At 38.6% G+C, this 22,783-nt stretch overlaps 1 protein-coding gene across 1 annotated transcript in view; it reads right to left on the bottom strand.

The window, feature by feature from the left end:
• The window catches only part of SULF2 (sulfatase 2), a 69,302-nt gene extending 47,407 nt beyond the window's left edge, over positions 1 to 21,895 (bottom strand). The window contains 4 exon segments of the mRNA XM_032198119.1: positions 9,103 to 9,342; positions 15,603 to 15,850; positions 17,535 to 17,724; positions 21,797 to 21,895. Of these exon segments, the coding sequence (XP_032054010.1) occupies positions 9,103 to 9,342; positions 15,603 to 15,777 (415 nt within the window). The 5' untranslated portion in view covers positions 15,778 to 15,850; positions 17,535 to 17,724; positions 21,797 to 21,895.
• Positions 21,896 to 22,783: the final 888 nt, after the last annotated feature.

The raw sequence follows: 22,783 nt of genomic DNA, 5'->3' as shown, positions 1-22,783 counted from the left end.
CCTCAGTTTGGCAGTTCAGATCTGATTGTGACTCTAGTCAGCCTTCTTTCTGTTAGGCACCGTTCTGTTACCCACTGGCCTGAATCACTTCCCTGTTCTGCTAGCAACCTGTTTAACAATACGATCATGGTCTTCATGTACTTTTAAAATAAGGTAAGAAGATGAAATCAAAAAAGGAATGTACAGGAGGCATACTGATAATAGCTTCCTGACAGTGATACTTTATACATTCTGTTAGGAAGCAGTGAAAACCAAAACTCCTGCAGTCCTTAAGGATGAGACAAACTACGCACTGGACAGATACCCTCCAAGGAGCAATCCTAGCCTGGCCTCAGGAGGTCCTAATAAGCTCTTCACCTGTGAAGAGGTTATGGAGAAGACAGAGCCAGGCTCTTCACAGTGGTGTGTGGTAGGAGAAGTAATTGTGATAAACTGAAACAAGTGAGGTTCAGCCTGAATAAAAAAACCACCTTGAGAACAGTCAAACATTGAAACAGGTTGCTCAAAATGACTGTGCAGTTCCCATACTCTGTGTTTTTCAAGACTAGGCTGGGTAAAGTGCTCAGCAACATGGTCCGGCACAGGCTTTGGGTACATGGTTGGACAACAGTCCTCCCTCCCAACTGGGGTTATCCTATCATCAGCTAGGTGATTTACTAGGCCTATCTTCAGTCAAATTTACTTCATTCCAGGACTTCAGCATTTAGGAGGTTATCTGTAAATGCTTGTGCTCTCATAATAAATCCTGAAGCTGAGTAAAAGTAAAATTACACTTTTTTTACTCCAAGACTGTACACTCTGAATTTGTATTACTCATCTGTCCTTCTGGAGTCTTCATATCATCCATGCTACTTAGCTTGATCCAGTTATTAGTACCCCATTAAGCTGCACTTATCACTGTGACTGGGAAGTTAAACTCACGTTTTAAGCCACTGACCCTTTACTTTTAAACATGAATACAGTGCATTAAGTACTTCAAAGAAATACTTTAAGCACCATTTTTCTGACAGCATATAGTTTAGCAGCCAGCCTTCCAGGTATTAACTAAGGTTTTGAGTTGCGAGTCTTACAGTTACACATAAGGATTTATCTACACCTCAAAAACCTTTTACTTTTATATCTGCTACTAGTTTTTCCCAGCTCGAAGTTGAACAATTAGCTACAGTTGAACAATTCTTTAGTTTTGGATGAGAAGGGGTATTTCTGATCTTATTTTTGCTGTATATCTAGCAAAATTCACTTTCAGTACTTTATGTCCTCTAAAAGACAATCAGAGGAAAGCGGATGAGAAAGCACTCTCAGCGTGGCTAAGTACACATATAATGAGCAATAAGCCCAAAGGTCAATTCAACTCTGCCTTCACATCATGGCCAAATACGCTCTTAAACTGACAATGTCTAATGCAATCAGCCCAGTGAAATTAATGGATTTACAGCAGAAGAAATATAGGAGTACTGAGATAAAAATCTGTAATTTTCTATGAAATCTCATCCCATAGGAGAGATTTTCAGAAGACATCAGTTCTCATTAGATATTAAAATAGCTGACCGTATCTTCCAAAAATTAGTAGCTCTTGATTATGATCATCATAATAGTTATGGGAACCATGTTGTACAGTGATCGGTAACTAGTGCAATTAGAATAGCCTGCAGACTTGCTTATTTTTCTAGGGGACTAGCATGATATCTAGCAGGACAAAGTGAATTCTGAGTAATCTTCGTGACACCTTTGTTCCTCTTCCTGAATTTGCATTGCACATTTTCAGTTGTGCCCAAGTATCAGTGCCAAGATCTATTTAATGAATCAGGAATTGGCAGAAGGGGAGCAGATGAAGCCAAATAAAACAAAAGGTCTCAAACCAAATATTTTGAAACGGTCAATCAGGAACCAAATAGAAGAATGCTGATAACAAGCCAAGTCTTGCATGTCTTTCTCAGGTGAACAAATTCCCCATGGAGTCACTTGGCCAAAGCTCCCTTTCATTAATTCCTATGGCACAGCTTACAAAAGTTTAAACAGAACTAGAATTGTAAAGCATAAAGATTTTTCTGAACAGCTATCTCACACTCTCTGAAAGTTAAAGGAAAAACAATCTAGAAATGGCAATGTTCAAATCATCAATCATTAACCGTAATTCAGCACAATATGACTTAGTGTATCACAACAGCATCATCTCCTATAATGGGCCAGTGCAAGAGAAAGGAGTTTGCTGGCTACGTGTGTTCAGAGCGCTGCTCTGCCACACAGCTAACTATCGTTGGACAGTTTGCTCCCTCGTTGATGGCCAAGCCTAATCACTCAGATTTCAAAATCCTTCCAATGTCAAAATCACTACAATGATGAGACATTTTGTTGAAGATTTACCATTGGTATCACACCCTTCTTTCATGTTCCATACCCACAGATAATCCTAACCTTTAGTTTATCCTCCTCTCATCATATTGTCACCTGCTTGCCTGGTTCCAGGAAGCTACTGTGATATACTGTGCAAGAAGAAATAGTTGCTGTATTTCAACAGAGCCTGTTTTCTTCCACCTAGCAACAGACTTGGAAGAACATTACTAAAAACATTAGTTCATAAATAATAGTCTTACCAAATTCAATTAGGGGAAAAGTCCATCCCCGGTTCAATATAACCACAAAATTCCTTTCATCAAGATACTCTCCCCAAAATAGAAGAAATTTAGCTTGTATAGTAGTTTACTTTCTTTACCTTCACCTTTTATCTTTCACAAAAATAAATCTTTTTTTTTTATTTTTATTTTTAAATAACCAGTCACATCTTACCATCCTTTAATGCATCTGTCTCATAAATGTATACAGGCCTCCTGTGCATAACATACACACGAGGATGGCAAGTGCTATTATCTCTAACTTGGAAGATATGGCCCAGATCTCAAGGCCATACTCATGCTATGAAAACATACAAAAAGACATAAAGATGTTCAAATTCAAAGAAACTGGAATGCTACTTCCAGAACCTGAAAGCAGAATCTAACCGCAAAAATGACACTGTAGGCACTGACTAGCCTTTGAAGTTATCAATGTTTTGCTATGCACTTATTAAAAGATGGACATGCAGCTTACTGTTCTATGAGCTCTTGTATCACTAAGCTTTTCTGCTGCCCCACTGACTTGTGGATTGCTGCCCTACAGGGCAAGTGTATAACCATGTGGGCCAATGGGACACTCACACCTCTGGACTAAAGCAAAGACCAGCTTAGGACAACTGTATTCAATAAATGTTATTAAATTAAATTGAATTAAATCAAAAAAACAGCATTCTGGAAAAACAGAGAAAAAGAATGCAAGAAGATGCCACAAGGCCTAAATAGCTAGCTGGGCAAACAAGAAGATCTTAAACTGGAATGAGAAAAGGAGGGAACCTCTTCTCATTTTTGCTACTATGCTACCTAATGTTGAACACAGCACTGAAAGAAGTCATTCAGCCTAGGAAGATGAATAACTTAAAAAGTACGGGAACCTATTGGCTTAGTAAGTAAACTAACAAAGATTTTAAAAATATTTTCAAATGTGCAAATATTCTGTGTAGCTTTCAGCTATTCTGAATGCTATGAAGTGATAATCCTACTTCTGAAGTAATATCAAGCTATGAATTGCTTCTTGCTTGAAATGATGTATAACAAAGTATTCCACTTTGGTGTAATACACTTACAGTATTACAATTCCAATTGGCATCCTATCAGAAGAGTACATTATAGTAGGAAAAAAAAAAAAAAGAGCTGTTTTTCAAAATCTACAACATTTTATGTTGAAAAGGGAGAAGGGGATAAAATAAGAGAGAGGGCAATGGGCTATAAAATATGCCTGGAAAGAAGGGAGCCACATACACTGGCTTATTTCTGTAGTTGTGGATGCATTCATCTTGGATTCCTGGAAGGTTGTATTTGATTGCAGGCTATCTTGTGGATTTTACTCAGTGATTTTATTCACCGAAGCACAAATATTCCTTGCTCCAGGATGGTTAAAATATAATATAAAGCTACATGCAAAAGACAGATGGTGAAATAGCAGCTGTATAGATGAGTGCCGTTTGTACAACCTCTGCATAATCCTCAGGAGACCACAACTCTACCTCGTGTGTTCCCACTTCACAGTATCATACATTAAAATATGTTTAAAGTGAAATTACTGAGGCATTGAGCTCAGTTCATAGAAACAGAGGGAGAAGATGTATGTGTGCTTGATTCAAAGCCAACTGATAGCACAGATGTGAATTTAGAGCTGGGAGAAAAAAGTCTTTAACATACATGAGGTAGGAAACTTAGAAATAACTTTTGTTTGAAAATGTCACTCTCCAAAACATTTGCAGGATATTCCAACTCAATAATTCGCTACAAACGACCAAGTCAGACAGAAGAAGTAACATGGCCAGAGTCATTGGTTTGGGGCTATGCAGCAGAGGTTCTTTGTCTCCCTTTGTAGTAACAGCTATCATGACATATCCAGTAGGATGAAGCTTTCTTTCTCACTATTTGAAGTCTAATGGCCTTAAACCGCATAACAGACATTATTTGACAGCCCTTTTTGTTTATATACAGAGAGAAGATCTCAGGGAACCAATTTATCTTCATGTTAAATAATTCAGAAACCTGATATCCAGTTTTCTAAAGTCACCTAGATATATTAGAGGTTAATATTGTAACACTTCAGTTCCTAATTATGCAAATCGTATCTAAAAATCAAGCCTGACTCCTAATTCACTTAGTCATTATTTTAAAAGATGGCCCTCAGCTCTTCATCAGCTGTCCTGCATATAGATGTCACTCTGACTTAGACAACCTGTCTATATGCATGTAAGATGACAGAGAAGTGCAGCATGGCACAGTGGCTAGGGCATCAGAGTGCGAATGAGAACTTGCATCTCTTCTTAATGTTGTTCTTTACCTGCACCTGACCTTGCAGAAAGTATTTCACTATTCTCTATTTACGATTTGACTCTTCAGTTTACCAGTTGTTCCCTACCAAGCAATTATACACAGAGAACAACTTCAGTTAAGCTTTTAAGTATTTCTGTAATCCAACTATCATGGAGAGAAAATTCTGCAGCAGTCAACTGATAATCAGTACTTTTCTCCTGGCACGTATAAAGATATTAACATCTGGTCACATATTTTTCATGTTCATTTGTCCTTTAATAAATATTTACCAATAGCCTTTCTCTTCTATCTTACCATTTAATGTTAAAATCACTTTAAAATGTCACAGGCTCAGACAGTGAAGTGAAAAAATAATTATTTGAATGCCGTTGACCACTGTATCGTCTTAGTCTAAATATTAAAGGGAAGAAATGAAAGACTGTCACTGAATTTTAATTAATTCATTAGTTAATTACTGTAAAGCCCTGTGAAAGTGGTAAGAATGATTATTACTCTTATTCCCAAGAAATGTATTATGGCACAGAGACCTCCAGCCATGACTTTTCTCTAGGTTCAAAATACACAAATGGTGCAAAATGGCGCATATTAATTCCTTGCATAATTCAAGTGCAGCTTTCCATCAGAGTGAGATGTTCACATATTACCACACAACAAGTAGCTTTTTCCTTCTTTAGCAGGTTAATTTATTGAATAGGGTTAGCCGTACTGTAGGGTACTGCTCAACAGGAACGAAGATGGTAAGTTAGCCAAAACATGTATTGCATTTGCTGCATACTGTGCCACATTAAGCCCTAACATAAATTAATAAAAGCTCTCTTTTTATAAAAGAGTTACTGAAGCAAGAGTGTCCTTTTGCCAGTATGAATTTGGCCCACCATCCCTAATTCTGTTGAATTTAATAAAGTAAGTATGTATTTTCATTTCCTGACTGCAGATAAGGCTGAAAAAGTATTCTGGAATCAGTCGCTAACTTTAAGACCTAATCGTTTGGCCAGCCAGGCAAATGGAAAAGAGAAGCTTTTCTCATTAAGTAATGTCCAAGGGAAAATTTAAATCTGTATTCCAATAAAATATAACATATTTGTTGTTGCAGGAAACAAGCATGCAACAATGCCTTGTGCATTTTAAAAGATGACTCATAGAAAGAGCTATGTATATTCTTGGAAAACAGAACATTTTTGTTCTATATGTTTACACAGGAACCTTTGGCAGAGAAATCCTCTCACGTTCAGAAATGTTTGTCGTAGGATCTCCTTTTCCATCCTAATCATCTGTTGCTCCAAGCTGAAGTGCCAGTAATCGCTCTTCTAAGTTACTGGTGATTCAGATGTTGCTTACATGGACTTTTCTGAAGACGAATTCATCAAATGACTTGGTTTACTTAAATAAATTGTCCTTCTTGCCTGATTCTTCATGATATGTAGTAGGACAATGATGTGAGAAGCTCTTCAAAACAGGATTGACTGTTTAATGTACTGAGATTAAGGATCTGGTGTCTACATGTACTGGCTACGTAATGAGAATACAGTCCTTTAGATGTTATTCACAACACTGGCATTTTTTAAGATTGTGAGAAAGGTTAATGCAGAGGAAGACTTACCTGTAACGCTGACTGCCTTAATGGCTTCCTTTGTAGGAAGAAAAGCTAGCCTTTTGCCTTGTTGTAATATTTATTTTAATTGATTCACAAGAAGTGACTGAGTCTTGCACGTGATTGCTGAAATCCTGACTGTTAAAGCCAAAGACAGAAATTCCCTTGAGCTCAGCCTCTTACTTTCACTTCTATTCTGCCAAGTCCAGTGCCTAACAAGGTTGATAAAACTTTGTAAAGTGCCAAGGTTGAATGATATAAAACTGGCAACCAAGGCTGAAACTAAGAACAATTTACAGGAAAGCCACACCTTTTCTATTTATTATCTTATTGTTTTACTTGCAACTTGTGGAGGAGAATCCCACACCACACTGATCCCTCCTGCCTGCACACCACCTGCACATTTCCCAAAGGCGCCAGCAGCAGCACAAGTCTATATAGATCCAAACCACAAATGCTACTGCCACAGGAGAAATATTACATTGCAGGATGAACGCTCACAGCAGAATCATCTTTTTAGATAGAACAAAACAAGGAGATAGCCATGAATAGAGAAAAGGGCAAGAAGATGTGAAATAAGTGGCAGAAAGGGGGGGGAAATGATGGAAGCTTAAATGGAGTAGGAGAGCACAGTTTCTTCTTTTAAGTTTAAATGAGAAAAGGGAAATATAGGAAGAAGGCCTGGCTTATGAATTAAGAAAGAAAACAAAATCAACCTTTCTCCCAAAATGACAGCCTTCTCATTCCAGAGTTGTGAACTTACATATAAAAGCAAACCTGAGAAGACTTTATTAATCATGGCCTCCTTTTCTTCTTCTTCAAAAAAAGAAGCTAAACTGTGTTTTCAGGGTAAACCAGTAACACCATGGAACTCAAAATAAATAGATAAAATCTACGAATTAACTCCAGTGCTCTCCCCACCTTCTTTTATTTACTGTAGTCATGTTCAAGGACTTGCCATGTCAAAGAATGTATTCATAATATCCAAAATATTCTACTTAGCAGGCTAGTTTTGAAATTGTTTCTGAAACGGGCAGATCTGATCAGATATTTGAAAAAAAAAAAAAACAGGTAAAAGAAATACCTTCTTACAGATCCCTCACAATGGTTAACACAAAATTTTAATCAGAGACCAGAAATCAACACAAACATTTAGTAATGGCAATATCCATTAAAATTTTTATAATACATCATGTTTAACTACATGAATGAAAATCTCCTTTATACCTGAAGATTGCTTTTTAATTATAAAAGTACTATTTCTGCATGTTCCAACACATTTGGCTTGCAAATTAACAGGATTAACTGAAAATAGAATAGATTCAGAAAGACCTTGGGACTACATGTAAATATTAACTTAATGTAAAAAATGTAACACATGAATACCAGGACACCTGCAAAAGCTGTGGAAGTTGGTAGAACTCACAGGTGCTCAAAACATAGTCACTAAATATAAAAATTATTACAACAGACAAATATCAGAAAACACAAAACAAATGATCTGTGAAGAATAAAACATTAACCTTGGTGTGGTATTCATATGATTACTGGTATTAGTGCCAGGAATGATAAATGGAAGGAAACAGCAACCAATTCATTAAGTATGCGCACTTCCCCTAATTTATTCCTTTCTAGATTAATTCAGATCTTTATTTTAGAAAAAACAAAACAAGGAAATTACCTATTTGTTTTAAGACTAAGCCTTTACAGTGATGACATGCACAACTCATGTGAATGTTTAGAAAGAAAAAGAAGATCTTGTTACTATTACTGTTCAAGATTTATACTCTTTCCTGGAAGCATCATCATGATCAAGCCTCGCATACTATAAATTCAATTCACAAACGTATACTATCAGTAACAACTGTACTACTACAGTATATATATACACTATAAACAACATGAATAGGTCCAGGTTTATGCCAGTTTTTCAATATGACAAAACGCATTAGCAAGAAATGTGACAGAAACACTGCAGTCAGCAAGAACCTAAATCTCACATCCAGAGAGTGTAAGAAAGAAACAGGTGTGAAACAAGTGCTGCGTATTTTCTGAAATCCTTTCTACGCGGTCTTTATTCATAAGAAGCACTGCATGCAAAGAGGATAATCTGTTTCTCAAGAGTACATTTGATTTTGCTGATTAAGATGAAAAACAACTGAGGAATAAACACCTTTCTGGGAATGGACTGTCCAGAGAAACCAATCCAGCTGACTGCTCTGCCCCAAAATACAGAAGGGGCAGTCCCTTGTCTTGTATTCTTAGTTTGATCATATACCTCTTTTATGAAAATTCAAATTACTAATTCCTTTCCATAATACTTTCCATGGCTTTTCTACACATTACAGGGCATATTTCCCATGTGCTATGCCTTGGGTTTAGTCCTGTAACAAGAAATTCTATTCCTACAGCACATGTTTTCTTCTTTGCAGCCTCTAAAAAAACCTTTTCGGTTTTGTTTTTATATTTACTCCAACCCACACACACAACTGAAGCTATAGCATCCCGCACTGCTCCAGTCCATTACAAGTACAAACTAAAATATTATACGTTAACCTCTCTACTAAGAAGGCTAAGGGAGCTTTCAGACAGAGCTGGTCTTGATCCTACCTGTCCTGTATCCTGTGTTGTTGAGGTACACAGCGAACGTACGTATTTCATGCTGAGCCTGCCAGGATGGAGAAGAGCAGTTCTCATTGTTAGTGTAAGTGTTGTGGTTGTGGACGTACTTCCCCGTCAGAATAGAGGAGCGAGACGGGCAGCACATGGGTGTTGTCACGAAGGCATTGATGAAATGAGCACCTCCATGTTCCATGATCCGCCTTGTTTTATTCATCACTTGCATAGACCCTGGAAAAAGAAAAGAATCTCAGAAATATCCTCTCGTCTTAAGTCAATAGAGCTAACTAAGATGTGTGTTACATCAGAGACCAGAAAGAACCACTTGCAGTAATGGCACTGTAAACTCACAGGGAATCCAAATCCAAAGAGATTACTTTCTCCCCACTTGCAAAGTTCTCCCATTGTTTCAAGAAGGACCAAATACTGAAGTCGTAACTTAAGACTGAACTCAAACTTGTTGACATAAATCATAATGCTTTTTGAATTTCTTTCCAAGCTCAAGATTTCCCACTGTATCCAAGAGCATCTGTGCAGCCTTTCTGGAGCCACTAGTACTGTTCCAGTAGCTGAAGGCGAGAAGCAGCATGAATTAGGCTGAGACAACACGGCCTGAGGGTGAAATTAACTTTGTGTAGCAACCCTGACCAAAGTTTGCATATTCCTTAAGCATTATTTAATCCTTGGTTTCTGAAGGCACCTGATGCACTGCTTTTTGTGCCAACCTTCTGCTTTTGCAGAAGAACCCTTTTGGCTGAGGGTGTAATCACAGAACTGTTGAGGCTGGAAGACAGCTGCAGATTATTTAGTTTAAACCTGCTGTTCAAGCAGGGTCTACTAGACTTGTTCTCTGGATATAAAGTTATTTCCCTTGATATGTCATATTAGCTGGTATTGGTTTCTGAAAGAAGCAATGACAGAGCAAAACCCTCATCAGAATTTCCATCACCAGGCCATTGTGTTCTGTCTATCCACCTAACCCATTCTGATAATGCTGTCACCTAAAATTCTAAGTTTTCTTATGTTTGATTCTGCAGAATCAGATTTTAGATGACCACTTGGGACAAGTAGTAACCATCATCTAAAAACAAATAGCAAGTCTAGCTGGCAGAGACTTGGATGAATTGGGGTAATGGGAGTCAAAGTCCTTTTGTCAGCTGTTAGTAAAAGCCACGCTGCTGCCAAATGGCTGTTCTGTTTCCTTTTTAAGGCAAGACTTTGGGCAAACAATGCATCTTTACCACAGACATACACTTAGTTAAATCTTGATCCATATCAGAATTCTCCTTATGCACAGAAATATGAAGGATCAGAAGAAAAAAGGCTTTCCATGTTCCTTACCCATCAGTGTCTGTCAGTTAAAACTGCATCAGCGTACTCGATCTAGGAAAAATTTCCATTTTCTAAAGAACTTATAAAGATACCTGTCACAGTATGACCCTGCAAAGGAGAGCAAACCTTTCCAACACCAACCCTCCCTTCTTTTTATGAGCAGAGAAAGCCAGCAGACAACATGGAGATGAAGGTATGGGCTCGTGCTGGAGGAGCATTGGGGCTAACTTACCCAAGGTTGAGTTGGATTAATAGTTCAGCTTTAATCAATGCATCCTGCAACCATCTGGCACAAACTGTATGTTGTTTCTGTCAATAATAGGTTTAGGTTTCTTCTAAGCTCTTTAGGCAGGGCTTTCATTGTGAAATTGCAACAGTAAGTCGATTTGATACAGGGCACATTGATATAACCAGGAGTCAAAACCTAGAGGGAAAATGGTCATAAGCCACATACGGAACCTGACTCTCTGGCACCACAAAGGAAGGTTAATAGCTATGGCAGGTCATTTCATCTTGAAATTGCCATGGCATTAGTTTTCTTAAGATCATTTTGCTGAAATGAATATTATAAAGAAATAAATGAAACCTGTTTGCACATTCAGATCAGAGTACGTCCCTGTCATATCACTTTGGTACAAGAACCAAGGCAGGTTATTTCATTCTCCCTTTCGAACTTGTTAAACTTCACATATCAAAAGTAAGTTTCTAAACAAAATGATTTTTTTGTTTGTTTCCAAAACTGTAGGATAAGAAAACGTGTTTTGGGAGTAACCTCCCTTTCCTCAAAAGTGCTAACACCACTGATGATTGTAACAGTCAATTTATTATGTGAGGCTGAGAACTGTGGATATTTCCTCTGTGTCATCTTATGAGCTAGCCCCAAAATAACTAGTCAGACCAAAATAATGTTTTGTCATTTCAATATTAAAATACAATCTAACAACTCCTTTAAACGACAGAGGCATCTGGGCATAAATAACAGTACATGTTAAGACTCCCCTTGGGGACAGTAACCTTCTTTAATAAAACTGTTGTAATGACAAGGATCTATATATCAACAGTCTTTAGTACAAAAACATATGTATGATCTAATCTGCTTCCCCAGCTTGAGAACTAATACAGAGTGACAGATCAGCGGAAGGTAAAAATCTATCATACTCTTCCGTGCAATCTTAAATAGGCCAGCTTTAAATATTTCAAACAGCATTAAACCAGCCAACCAAAACTTATTTTCTTCAGCCTGCTTCCAATACAAACACAGAATTGTGGAAAAAAAAAAAGAAGTGCAAATTGATCTTTCTGTAGCAGAATAGTAGTTGTGTATTAATCAGCAGCTGGAACCTCACCAAATCATATTTTGAGTTGGAAAATCTTTTGGGGTTTCATTAGCTGATGTACCATGAGAAGTCATGCTTTGAAGTGTCAATATTTTATTCAGAAAATGGTCTGTTAGCTGTCTAAAATCACTGATGATAAATAAAAATGATTCAGAGCTAAATGTGAAGTGTCTATGCTACTTTCAAAACGCAAGAAGTCTATGGAAGTACTGTGCAAATATGCATTTAATCAATTTGATGCACTCAAGCTGCTCACTTAACAAAGCAAAGCAAAGTCAAGGTGGAAATTCCACTTGAAACTTGTGTGGTGTCCAAAACTTTGTTTAGTGCCTTTTCACAGTTCACTTTAAAGATAAGGCTTATATTTTGACTAATGTTAATAGAGAAAACTAAGTAAAACTCCATGTATTTTTAATGAGGTCTTGATACTGCGGAAAAGCTCACACACATGAGGCAGTTAAAAACATATCCAAAGGTCCATATTTCTAGACCTACAGGTTATTTTTTAATTTTATTATTATTATTTTGATTTTTTTTATTTTTATTTTTTATTTTGAAAATTTATTTTTGTTGTTTTGAAAATATGATTTCTGGATTCCAGGATGGATTCTGATTCACACAGAAACACTCTTATTTGAACATACAAAAATGTTTTAAAGACAAAATGCATGGGATTTTATACACACATTCATTGTGATTTTAAAAATGTACAATACTGCGTACTATTTTTCGTATATTCTCTATTAGCTAGAGACACATTCAATTAGATCATCAGTGTTAGCAATGTGAAGCAGCTTATCTTGCTCACATTTTGCAGTAGATATGACACTGAACATAACTTCACTTTTTAATACATTAGAAAACATTCTATGCTATAGTAGTGTAGAACTGAGTACATTTACTAATGCTACCAAGATAAGATTATCTAACAGAGCAAAATGTTTAACTATATTCAGTTCTCCAAATGTATGCAATATTGGAAAAAGAATTACGAAAAACCTTTACTGGAATATAACAACTTGTACAACTATGAGGATGCTTTATTATCTGCTCAATAAGACTGCAATAAAAACTAACTTAAAAAGTCCTTAATTAATTTAACAGTTGTTCATGAAATATTATTGACTTTCCCATTTGTACTTTGTTGTCAGAAGTCATAATTTACATGAGTTTTAGGGAGGTCCACCAAGTTTAAGAGCTGTTATTAAGTCCCAAATGACTTAGTCAACTCTGAAGCCCAATTTGAGAAGTATCATCTATATGCAGGTAAGTTCACTGGAACCCAGAATGTACTGTCCCCTAAAGCCCTCTGTTTGAACCTCATTAGACAACCTTTTCACATCTTCATTTCCTTTCTTTGCTCATCTTCAATTTTGACAAAACTAGGACACTAATCCCTGTGTATAACTAAAAAACATTACTGTTGTGACACCTTAGTGTTTTCACACATCGGAACGTGTAGTAACGTATGAATCACCTCTCACTCAGATTTAACGAGGCTGAAATGTTTTCTAAATAATCAGATTTTTCTCCAACTACGAGATAATGAACTAAGCTGATTTCTTAAAGCACAGCAATACAGTAGGCACACCTAAGGAGCTGAAGATGCTGAGGCCATCACACAGCAGACATCAGCATTAGACTAACATGGAATTACATGGATCTAATGGGGGAAAAAGTCTTTGGTTCCAATTAATTCTTTCTCCTCATCAGTGTATTCCTCTTCTTTATATTCAGGTTGTCAGTACAACTCTTTTGATTAAAAAGACAGTCAACTGAGTGTGCATATTTCAGTAGTTCTTGGTATTCTCATTTGTCATCTTCCATCTGTATCCATTACAATTTATGCCTGTTCTTCTTTGACCTGGAGATTCTGTATCCTTTTCATCAGTCCCCTACCAGTCTTTTCCTTTTATTCAATACAAAACTAGGGTTTGGTTTCCGAAGTAAAACTTGTGACTAGAAGCAGTGAAAATAAAAAATAGTAAAAGAAGTTGAACTTGTTTGCTGAGAGGACAACAACATCTCCCTCTGCTAAACTCCACTTACTCCTGTTACATTGTTAAATCTATCTTACATTAAATGAAGAAAGGCTGTTGAGATTTAGTTGCCTTCCCTTTTGTCTCAAAAGTTGCCACAATAGAAAAACAAAAGTTCCAACACCCATCAGTTACAGAACATTCTTAGAAGCAGTTGCAATCTTTGTTATGCACAGCTTTCTTTGCTACACTTTCATAGCTTCCAAGTTTTCCTTAGCTTTTATTGGTGATTCACATCTTGTTTTCATCTTTCTTAAATGCATTAACCACAATCCCCACAAACGGCAATTTTGATTAACTTGGACAGCTCACCAGACAATACACAAGAATAAAAATTAATTCAAACAAATATTGGGTCTTGCCAAGCCATTAGTGGCAAATGACAAATATCAAATATCAGCTTCATCAGATGGATTTTCCTTAGTTAGATCCTAATTTGTGTGGACACATGCCCATTATGCTTGAAATTGAAAAGCATCAGATTATCAGAGAAGAGAAATATACTGCCCAAGAACTTAGACAATTGAATCAGAAACAAGCAGACTACCATAAAATAGAATATGATAAATTTTTTAGGACCACCTTCTGAGCATGCAAGATAATGTACTTAGGTTCTTTTGGATATACATTATTAAAACTCCTTTATTTGTGATTAGAATAAACATTCTCCAAAAGAAAAAAGAGGTGACGACCAAAAAGAAAAATCTTCTGATCCTACTCATTTCAATTAAATTTTTATTTGGTGAGTTTACTGCTATAGCAGGCTTCTCAGCCACCTTGGAGAAATATATGACATCTAAACTATCACAGACATGCGGAAATACTAATAAAAAGGAAGCATCTGTAAGAATACCGCCACGTTGCTGTAATTAATTTCTCAGCTAGAGAAGTGTAGAAGTCAATTAACTTTACTATTGTGTTTTATTTCTTCTTTCAGGTCTGTTTTCCAATTTTTCCCATCCATACTAGAAATTTGGCATAGTAGCTCGTCAAACAAACCTGCCAGACCACACATATAGCAGCTCTGATCTTTCAAATGATCCAGGCTTTATACTGACTTAAAAAGCACATTTTTAATGCAAAATTCCTAATATAAACTGGTTTGTGTTCATCAGTTCTAACTACAGACAACATTTGTAAATATACATGTAAGCTTGTTCAGGAAATAGAACAAAACCCAATCTCTGTCAGTTAATTCATTATTCCAAATCATTAGGCAAAGTGTGTTTAATCTTCATCTCCTTTCTTCAACAATTAACGTAGCATTGAATAGCACCATAGAACCTTTTCATACTAAGTGATTTTGGTCAGTAATTAACTACACATCTAAATGGACAATACTGAGAGTAGTATGAATGTTAAGTAAGATTTAAGTAATTAAAATTAAAATTGTCTATGTAATGAATGTCTGCAATTACACAAGAAATTTGGGTAATTATATAGTACAATAATCAGTTATGAATTTAAACCTACTGCTTAGGCATGTAGCTTCCCAGGTTATACTTGCAATTGCCAGAAGCACAGTTTAGACATACAGATGAAGACAGATAGGCAGGAATCTCATATTTCCACAGAAACAGGAAGTTTGACATTTTAAATGGAGACTACTTTTTGCTTTCAATTGCATGCAGCTGGAAACCTGCATAAAGGTAGGTTCTTGCTACTTGTTCTATTCTATTTTTTGCAATGAAAAAAAATCATTATTTTTAAAACAAGTATCTAGCTTGAAGGAAAAGAAGTGCCATACTCATTAACGAAAATTCTCTTTATGTTGGGCTCTTACCAAGTTCTACATCCTGATCATCAGTGAGAATAAGGATGATGTTTGGGCGGATGTTTCTACGGTCTCTTTGAAATCTTCCCTTCAGACGCTGATTTAACAGGAAAGCTGAACTTCCATCCAACAGTGACAAAACAGTCATCATGAATAATCCAAGGACAAGACTATGCTGTGCCATATTGTTCTGATTTAGTGTTCTCTCTGAATAAGGTAGGTTAATGGCTTCTACTTCTTTTTTGTTTGCAGGTCTCCTGTAAGGGAGAGGGAAACGTATTCACTTATACTTTTCCTTCCACACCCCTTCCCCAAAGGAACAGCAAGGTTCTCCACAAAGAAGTAAAAGGTTATTTGCCTAAAATAATCCAACTCCTAAGAAAATAAATAAATAAATAAATAAAACAAAGGAACTAAATATTTTTCTAGTGCCAACCAGAAACAGAAACTTGAAAAATTCACAGTTGATAAGCTATTACCTACATACACAAGGAAGTTTTCACTCTACACTCAAATTTGGCAGCAATTTAAGGATTTAGCAGGGCATCAACTCTTAACTCTTGCTTTGACACATAAAAAGCAATCTTCTTTAAGGTTCTGGGATGCTTTGCGATGACATTTTTGTTTACTGTATCAAAAATGCACCTGCTGAAGAGGTAAACACATTATCCACATTTTTAAACAGGACTGTGGAAAAATTTACTGAGTTAACAACATATTTGCAAACTCACAAAGGATCCTCAGATATGACTTGTTATACACTGTTTCATCTTACAGATTTCATTAGCGTGCAGAACTGCCTAGATCTTGAAACTACTGTGTGACACTGATTGAAGTCTACTACAGCTTTGATGATAATATGATATCCTTTCAACATTTTTGTTGGTTCCCAAGATTCTTTTTTGAGGATTTTAAGTATTGAGTACATTTGAAGGTCTACTACCACAAATGCTTGGGAACAGATGCACTGAAATGTTTTGCACTGCCTGACTTCCCCCCATCATAAATACAATGTCCCAAAATTGACTTGTTTGCTGAACAGAGAGTGAATAAAGGGTACTGCTCCTTTTGGTGAGCCTGAAACAAAGCAACTGCTAGCCATTCCTACAAGCAGATTCCTAAAAATGACTAAGTACGCTGAAGCATTTTTGAAATTATAATTCTGCTCAGTGGTCTGTCTTCTGGCATAAAGGGATTTTCTCTCACTTTCTGAAGTCAAAATACCAGTTTGAGGCCGTACAGAAAATATCAAGTACTAATTATTTCATCAGACCCAGTGATCAATGAGCCAGTTTTTGATGGATTCCCTACTTGCTGCTTGCCACTTCCTGGACTGGTGCCAATGATCTCTTGTAATGCAGTGAAAAAAAAATCAATTAAAAATGACACAAGGGAGACTATCTGCTCTTTGTAAAGACTAGAAATGCCTGAGTAGAAAGAATTTAGCAAAGTGTGCTTTACCCAAAGAAATACATTGGCTATTCTGTTCCTATAGCCACTTGGGAAAACAGTTTTTCCTCCAGCAGATTATTTCATAACCACATTATTACTTCATCTCTGTCAGTGTCTGTTCTTTGAGATAAACTTTGATTAAGAAAGTTCTCATGCAATAGCAAAACCACTGGTGTGAAAAATTATACTCAGCTTCTATGCTTATTTAAGAAATATGTATTTAATTTTCATACAAGTCAACAGATATCTAGCTATAGCATGATGCAATATGTACTAAGGCTGCTTTCCAGAAACGTACACTAATAGGTTTTTGAACCAAAAAGAAAAATCCTTCTTCCTTACTGGTCTCTCCCTTGAGTTGCATAGGCAGGTGAAATTAATTTTCTTCATAAAAACTAAAAACTGATTTTACATGTCCTATCACTTAATCCAGTGAGCAGGGAAAGAGAAAAGGCCAGCTTCCTAAATTTACAAATACAGTTTTAGTACCTTTGCTGTTGATCAGAGATTTGCCAGGCAATATCAGAAGGAACACCAACAAGTCCTATCAGTTTTCATTCTCCATACTCAGAATTCCATCTGCAGCAGTACAACCGGGAAGAATCATGTCAGATTCAATGTGTTGCTACTGTCTGGTGCAGTGGTGCAGTCAAAAGCAGTCTGAGAGGCAAACCTGGATCTGTTTCAAAAGGCAAGGAAAAAAGTTAGTTTAGCAGGCATATATTCCTGGACACCAGCTTTTTGGGGGAAGGGGTAGAGAAATAGTTTCTGCTCTTCAGAAATGATTCCATATGTGCTTCTGTTCCAAAAAACAAACAAACAAACAAACAAAAAAAAAAAGGGAACAGATAATATAGACACTTTTATTACAAATATTTTTCTGAAGGTCTAAAGTTTAATTTTTTTTTCTGTTCTACACTAGCCAATTGCATCTCTGAATAATAGCATTTGCTGCCTTTTCTTGCAGCATTTAGAAGGCTGTCTATTCATGCTATATCTGTTCTTAACTGCATTCATGAAGAGTGTTGTGCATATAAGTCTTCCTCACATTCTTCTCACTTCTTTTAAACAAATGCATGGCAGTAAGCCTATGGCCTCTCTCCCCTCAGCCTGTCTTTTCCTCATAGTTTATTGACCCTCACTCACTCCATTGTATTGAAAAACAGAAGTTGTCCCCAGCTCAGAGAGCTGCTTATCTATCTGGGAAATACTTAACACATTCGGAGATGTACATAAACTGCTATTCCACAGCTTTTATCCATACACGTACATTTATGGTTAAAGGAATCGGTTGTATCTGAGAGGATACTGTGAATGGAAGAGAGAATTAAGTACAGCAGGCATCTTCTCCCAAAGCTGTTCTCCCTCACCCCCACCTCAATGAAAAATTTTCAACGTTATGTTGAAAATGCTTTATGTCCCTATTATTATCAGGGTAACTACTGCCAGAAATCAACTCAAAGCATGTAATTATGTGCAAAACTCACACCAATAACTAGGTAAGAAAATTAAAGCAATTTTAGAAAATAACCTATTTCTCAAAATGTGTATTCATAAAAGACAGACATGCCACTATAACAGCATATTTGCTGCAAAACCTAAAAGCCAGCTTTAAATAGTTCTCAGAATAGCAACAGAAGAGCCTCTCGCATGGACTGCCAGTGGTCAAATATAGATTGATGGGTTTTAACCCCTTGTCTTTGGTGAACTTCAGGGAAGGAAATATGACATAAAGCCCATTAACAACTCTTTCCCCGTTTCTGTCAACAAGCTAAACTGTGACTCAACAGTAGCTAGAAGAGTTCGGCAGCAATGGCCCAATCTGCCTTTGCTTTTAATATAGCACCCTCGCCAGTGATGCATTTTGTTCTGAGTGGCACAGATGGCCCGCTGCTTTATGTGCCTCTGCAGGCCATTCTCCAATATTAAAGACGCTTGATCTGTAGTGGTTCTCGTGAGAATTAGGTATGCCTCTTGTTTTCTCCCAGATTACACATATGAACTTGACAAGTCTGGCCACTCCTGTTTTATATTTAGGCAAGTGCTATCAGATATTCATGAAACATTCTTCAGCTGGGGCACCTAGCTCAACTTTGTTAAGCCTATTAAACCTCCTAGCAGGCCTTTGTATAGAAAGGCTGGTCCTCTTATTTTCTATACTTTACAGTTGAGTTTAACAAGTCCCTGCCTCCCTTTGTAGCCTGATTTAGCTACAGCTACCTCTTTTTGCTCTTAACTCCTGCCAGTATGGGGAATACGAAGAGAGCCACACTCGGTCCTCCTGCATGGTGACATGTAACAATGCACTAAGTCACATTATAAATGTTGAAGAGAGAAAGCCAGATATTAGTGCACTTATTCTATTTATAAAAGTATGGAGACAAGTTCTGTTCCCAAGTAGCATTTCCACCAAGGAAAGATAACTTCTTTTTAACGCTGCCCCCACTAATTATCATCAGGTCCACTGCAGCACAGGCAGGAAGCACAGGGATGACTCGTGTCACTTCGACCCCCAGATGGTCTTTTTTAATCATGCTATTGATTAGTATTGTTTGGCCCAGATGTAACAGGCACTGTGTGTCAAACTCATAACTGACTGTAGTCTGAATACACTGGTGCTACAAACCTTGCTAATGCTGGTCACCAGCACAAATGTCCCCTGCCTAAAGCTAGCATAACTTCATTGAAGTCAAATAATTAAATTATGCCAATACACTAAAGAGTAGCACCCGACTCTTGCTGTGACAGAAGTCCAAATATACCAAATTAATTCTTGTATCAAACACACAAGTTAATCCTGCTGTGAGACTATTTCTAGAAAGCTGTTTTTAGTTATGATTACATGAACTGATTTTTTTTTTTTTTTTTAATAAACATACTGCAAAGCACTAAATACAAAATTGGTATGGCAAATCCAACTTATCCAGCAGCCACAACAGAATAGGGTAACAGCATGCAAGCCACGAAGTGGAACTGGTAAGGGTAAACAGGTTAGCAAAAAGCAACGCACACCTGCTCTAAATACAGCTGGAGCCAATACCAGGTGTATTATTGAAGCAGACTTAGGTGTGCCATTTGTCCAGTGTTTAAAGCCATTGAAATACATGGTGGTGGATCCATTCCCTAGCAACCAACCCAATTAAAACCACTTTGCCAGTTAAATGGATTCAGCCCTGCTGCTGTTCTCTTAACTCTTGAGTCACTCCCATACATCCTGGGTTCAGTTGTAGCATTCCTTTTTCACTGAAGCTGCCAGCCACCATTTGAACCTGTTAAATTTTGTTTGTAAGAGAATAAAACTATTTTATACATGGATTAAGAGAATTCCTGTTGGCAATCAAACAAAGCTCTCAGGGGAAGGCTGGAATCATCATTTACGCTGTAATCTAACAACATGCTGTGTTTCCTTGTAGTTCTATACTTCCCCACTTTTTTTTCCCCAGAAAGTCAAAAGTTTAAGAGAAAATACATAATCAAACCCCCAGCGCTAAATTTGGCTCTTGAAGCTTATGGTTGTGCTGGTTTACCTGCACAAGCTAGGGCTAAAGTATTTTTATTTGCAGGTAACCAACTTTTCTGCTCCCAGACTTCTTAGGGCACTGAATTACCATTCAGATGGGTTCTCCCCTGTTGCTTTCCTTACACTGGTGAACTCTGTGCCAAAACTAAATATTTATCAAAGGGAAGCTTATTTTCATAGGGGAATCTTTTCCCTATTATATAAACTTCCTTTTAAGTAAAACTGAATTATAATTCAGTTATAATTTTTCCTAGGAGGGAACTTTGTTAAAAAAAAGTGTTCCAAATAGCACGATATGCTCTCCAGACATCCATACTATTTTTTCTATTCACTACTTGGCTGTTTCTACTGAAGGCTCCCAGTAATAGGCACAGCATCAGTGACTCTTCAGGTAGATTACATTGTTACTTGGATCCCCCACACCCACATAACAAAGATCCTCTTGTGCACTGTGAGCACTGTTAACCCAACAACAACTTTTAGGAGATTACGCATTACTTCCCTATCGTACTTACTATCTTTGGGTATTTATGAACTGCAAAGCCACGATGACTTCAAAGATAATTAAGCCATCTTGTACTAAGTACGGTAACAATCACAGATTGACTTCTGACAACACCAGCAGGGAACAAACACACGTGCTTTAAAATAGAAAACGCAGGCAAGTGCAGTTACCGTTACACAAACACGCTCTACCAAGCGAACAGATTTTTTTGTGGCTTCACACAGCCCAAACCTGTCCGGACCTCCGTGACCAGACGCCCAGCCACGCGCTCAACCCGGCTGCGCAGCCCCCCGACGGAGCGGCGGAGCACTGGAGCATCCGTGGGTTCGGGACCGCTTCTCCTCGCCCCCTGGGGACCGGGGGACACGGGCAGCGACAGCGCGGCGCCCACCGGGGCCGGGCACCCGGGACAGCACCCGGGAAGCCGGGACAGGAGCCGGGAAACCGGGGCAGGAGCCGGGCAGCCGTGCTCGGCAGCCCCGGCAGGCACCGAGGCGCAGCGGGCGGGCTGCCCCGGGCCAGCGGGGCTGAGCTCTCTCTCAGCCGGCGCTGCCGCCTCGCACCGCCCCGAGCCCCCCCTATCCCCGGCCGCCACCCTCTCAGCCCCCTCCGGCTCCCGGCTGCCTGCCTCAGTCTCGGGGAGCCCCAGCAGCGGGATGCCCCCGGCCCAGCCGCTGCCCTGCCCTGCCCGGCGGGAGGCCTCCGGCCGCTCGTTCCCTCACTCACCCGCGGGCCCGGCCGCGCATCCCCCGCCCGCGGCCGACGGCTGGCTCCGAGGAAGAGAAGCTGGGGCGGGTGCTGCGCCTTCCCCCGCCGCCGCCGCCCCGCGTCCTCCCCTCCTCTCCCTTCAAAAGTTCCTGCACCTCGCGGAGCCGCCTCCCCGCACTGACGCAAGGCCCCAGCGGCGCGCGGAGGGCAGGCGGGCGGCCAGCCCCCCAGGGCGGCTCTGCCCCCGGGAGCACGAAGCCCTCAGAGCGGAAAGAAGGGGCCGGGGTTGCGAGTGTGTGAGGTTGAGTGACCGTGTAGGAGTGCGTGTGAGGGTTAATTAATGGCCCCTCGCCCCCGCCCCCCCCCGGGGCCCGAGGAGGGCGCGCAGGGGGTGGGCCACCTGAGGAGAGCCCCAGCCCTGGCGGGCGCTGAGGCACCGTCCCCGCGGGGGGCTGTAGTGAGGAACACCACCGTCGCTGCTAATTAAGACATGCTTAATCAAGCTCTTCGAGGTCTCTTCTGCAGGTACTACATACACTACTTGGAACATAATGCATTCTGTCCCCTAAACGTACGTAAGGGTACAGATAGTATCTTTAAGAACCACTGAATAGTCATCTTTCAAAGATACTGATATATTAAGATGTTAAAAAGCATATTTTCTTCAAGCATTCCCTCAATGACAGTCACACACAGTACAGTTTCCTCTGACTGTACTGACACTTAGCACTACATCTAGTACCAAGTTGCACAGAAGTCATCCCACATCCCAAACCCCACTGTAGCTGCAGGTTCCTTGATTTTGGATTTGTATCTTTAAAAATATCCATTAGAAAATATACATCTAAAAATAAAAGAAGATCTTACAGCACTTTTTTTTTTTTTTTTTTTTTTTTAATCATAAGCCATTTTCACTGCAGTGTCAGTTTACGTGATTCAAAACGGACGGTTATACATGTTTTCTGTGCAGGAACAATAACTGGGAGAAGAAGAGTAGCTGATTAG

Source organism: Aythya fuligula, chromosome 16 (genome assembly GCF_009819795.1).
Source record: "Aythya fuligula isolate bAytFul2 chromosome 16, bAytFul2.pri, whole genome shotgun sequence".
Lineage (NCBI taxonomy): Eukaryota > Metazoa > Chordata > Aves > Anseriformes > Anatidae > Aythya > Aythya fuligula.
Note: the sequence above shows the minus strand (reverse complement) of the source record. Positions and strands in the feature narration are given on the sequence as shown.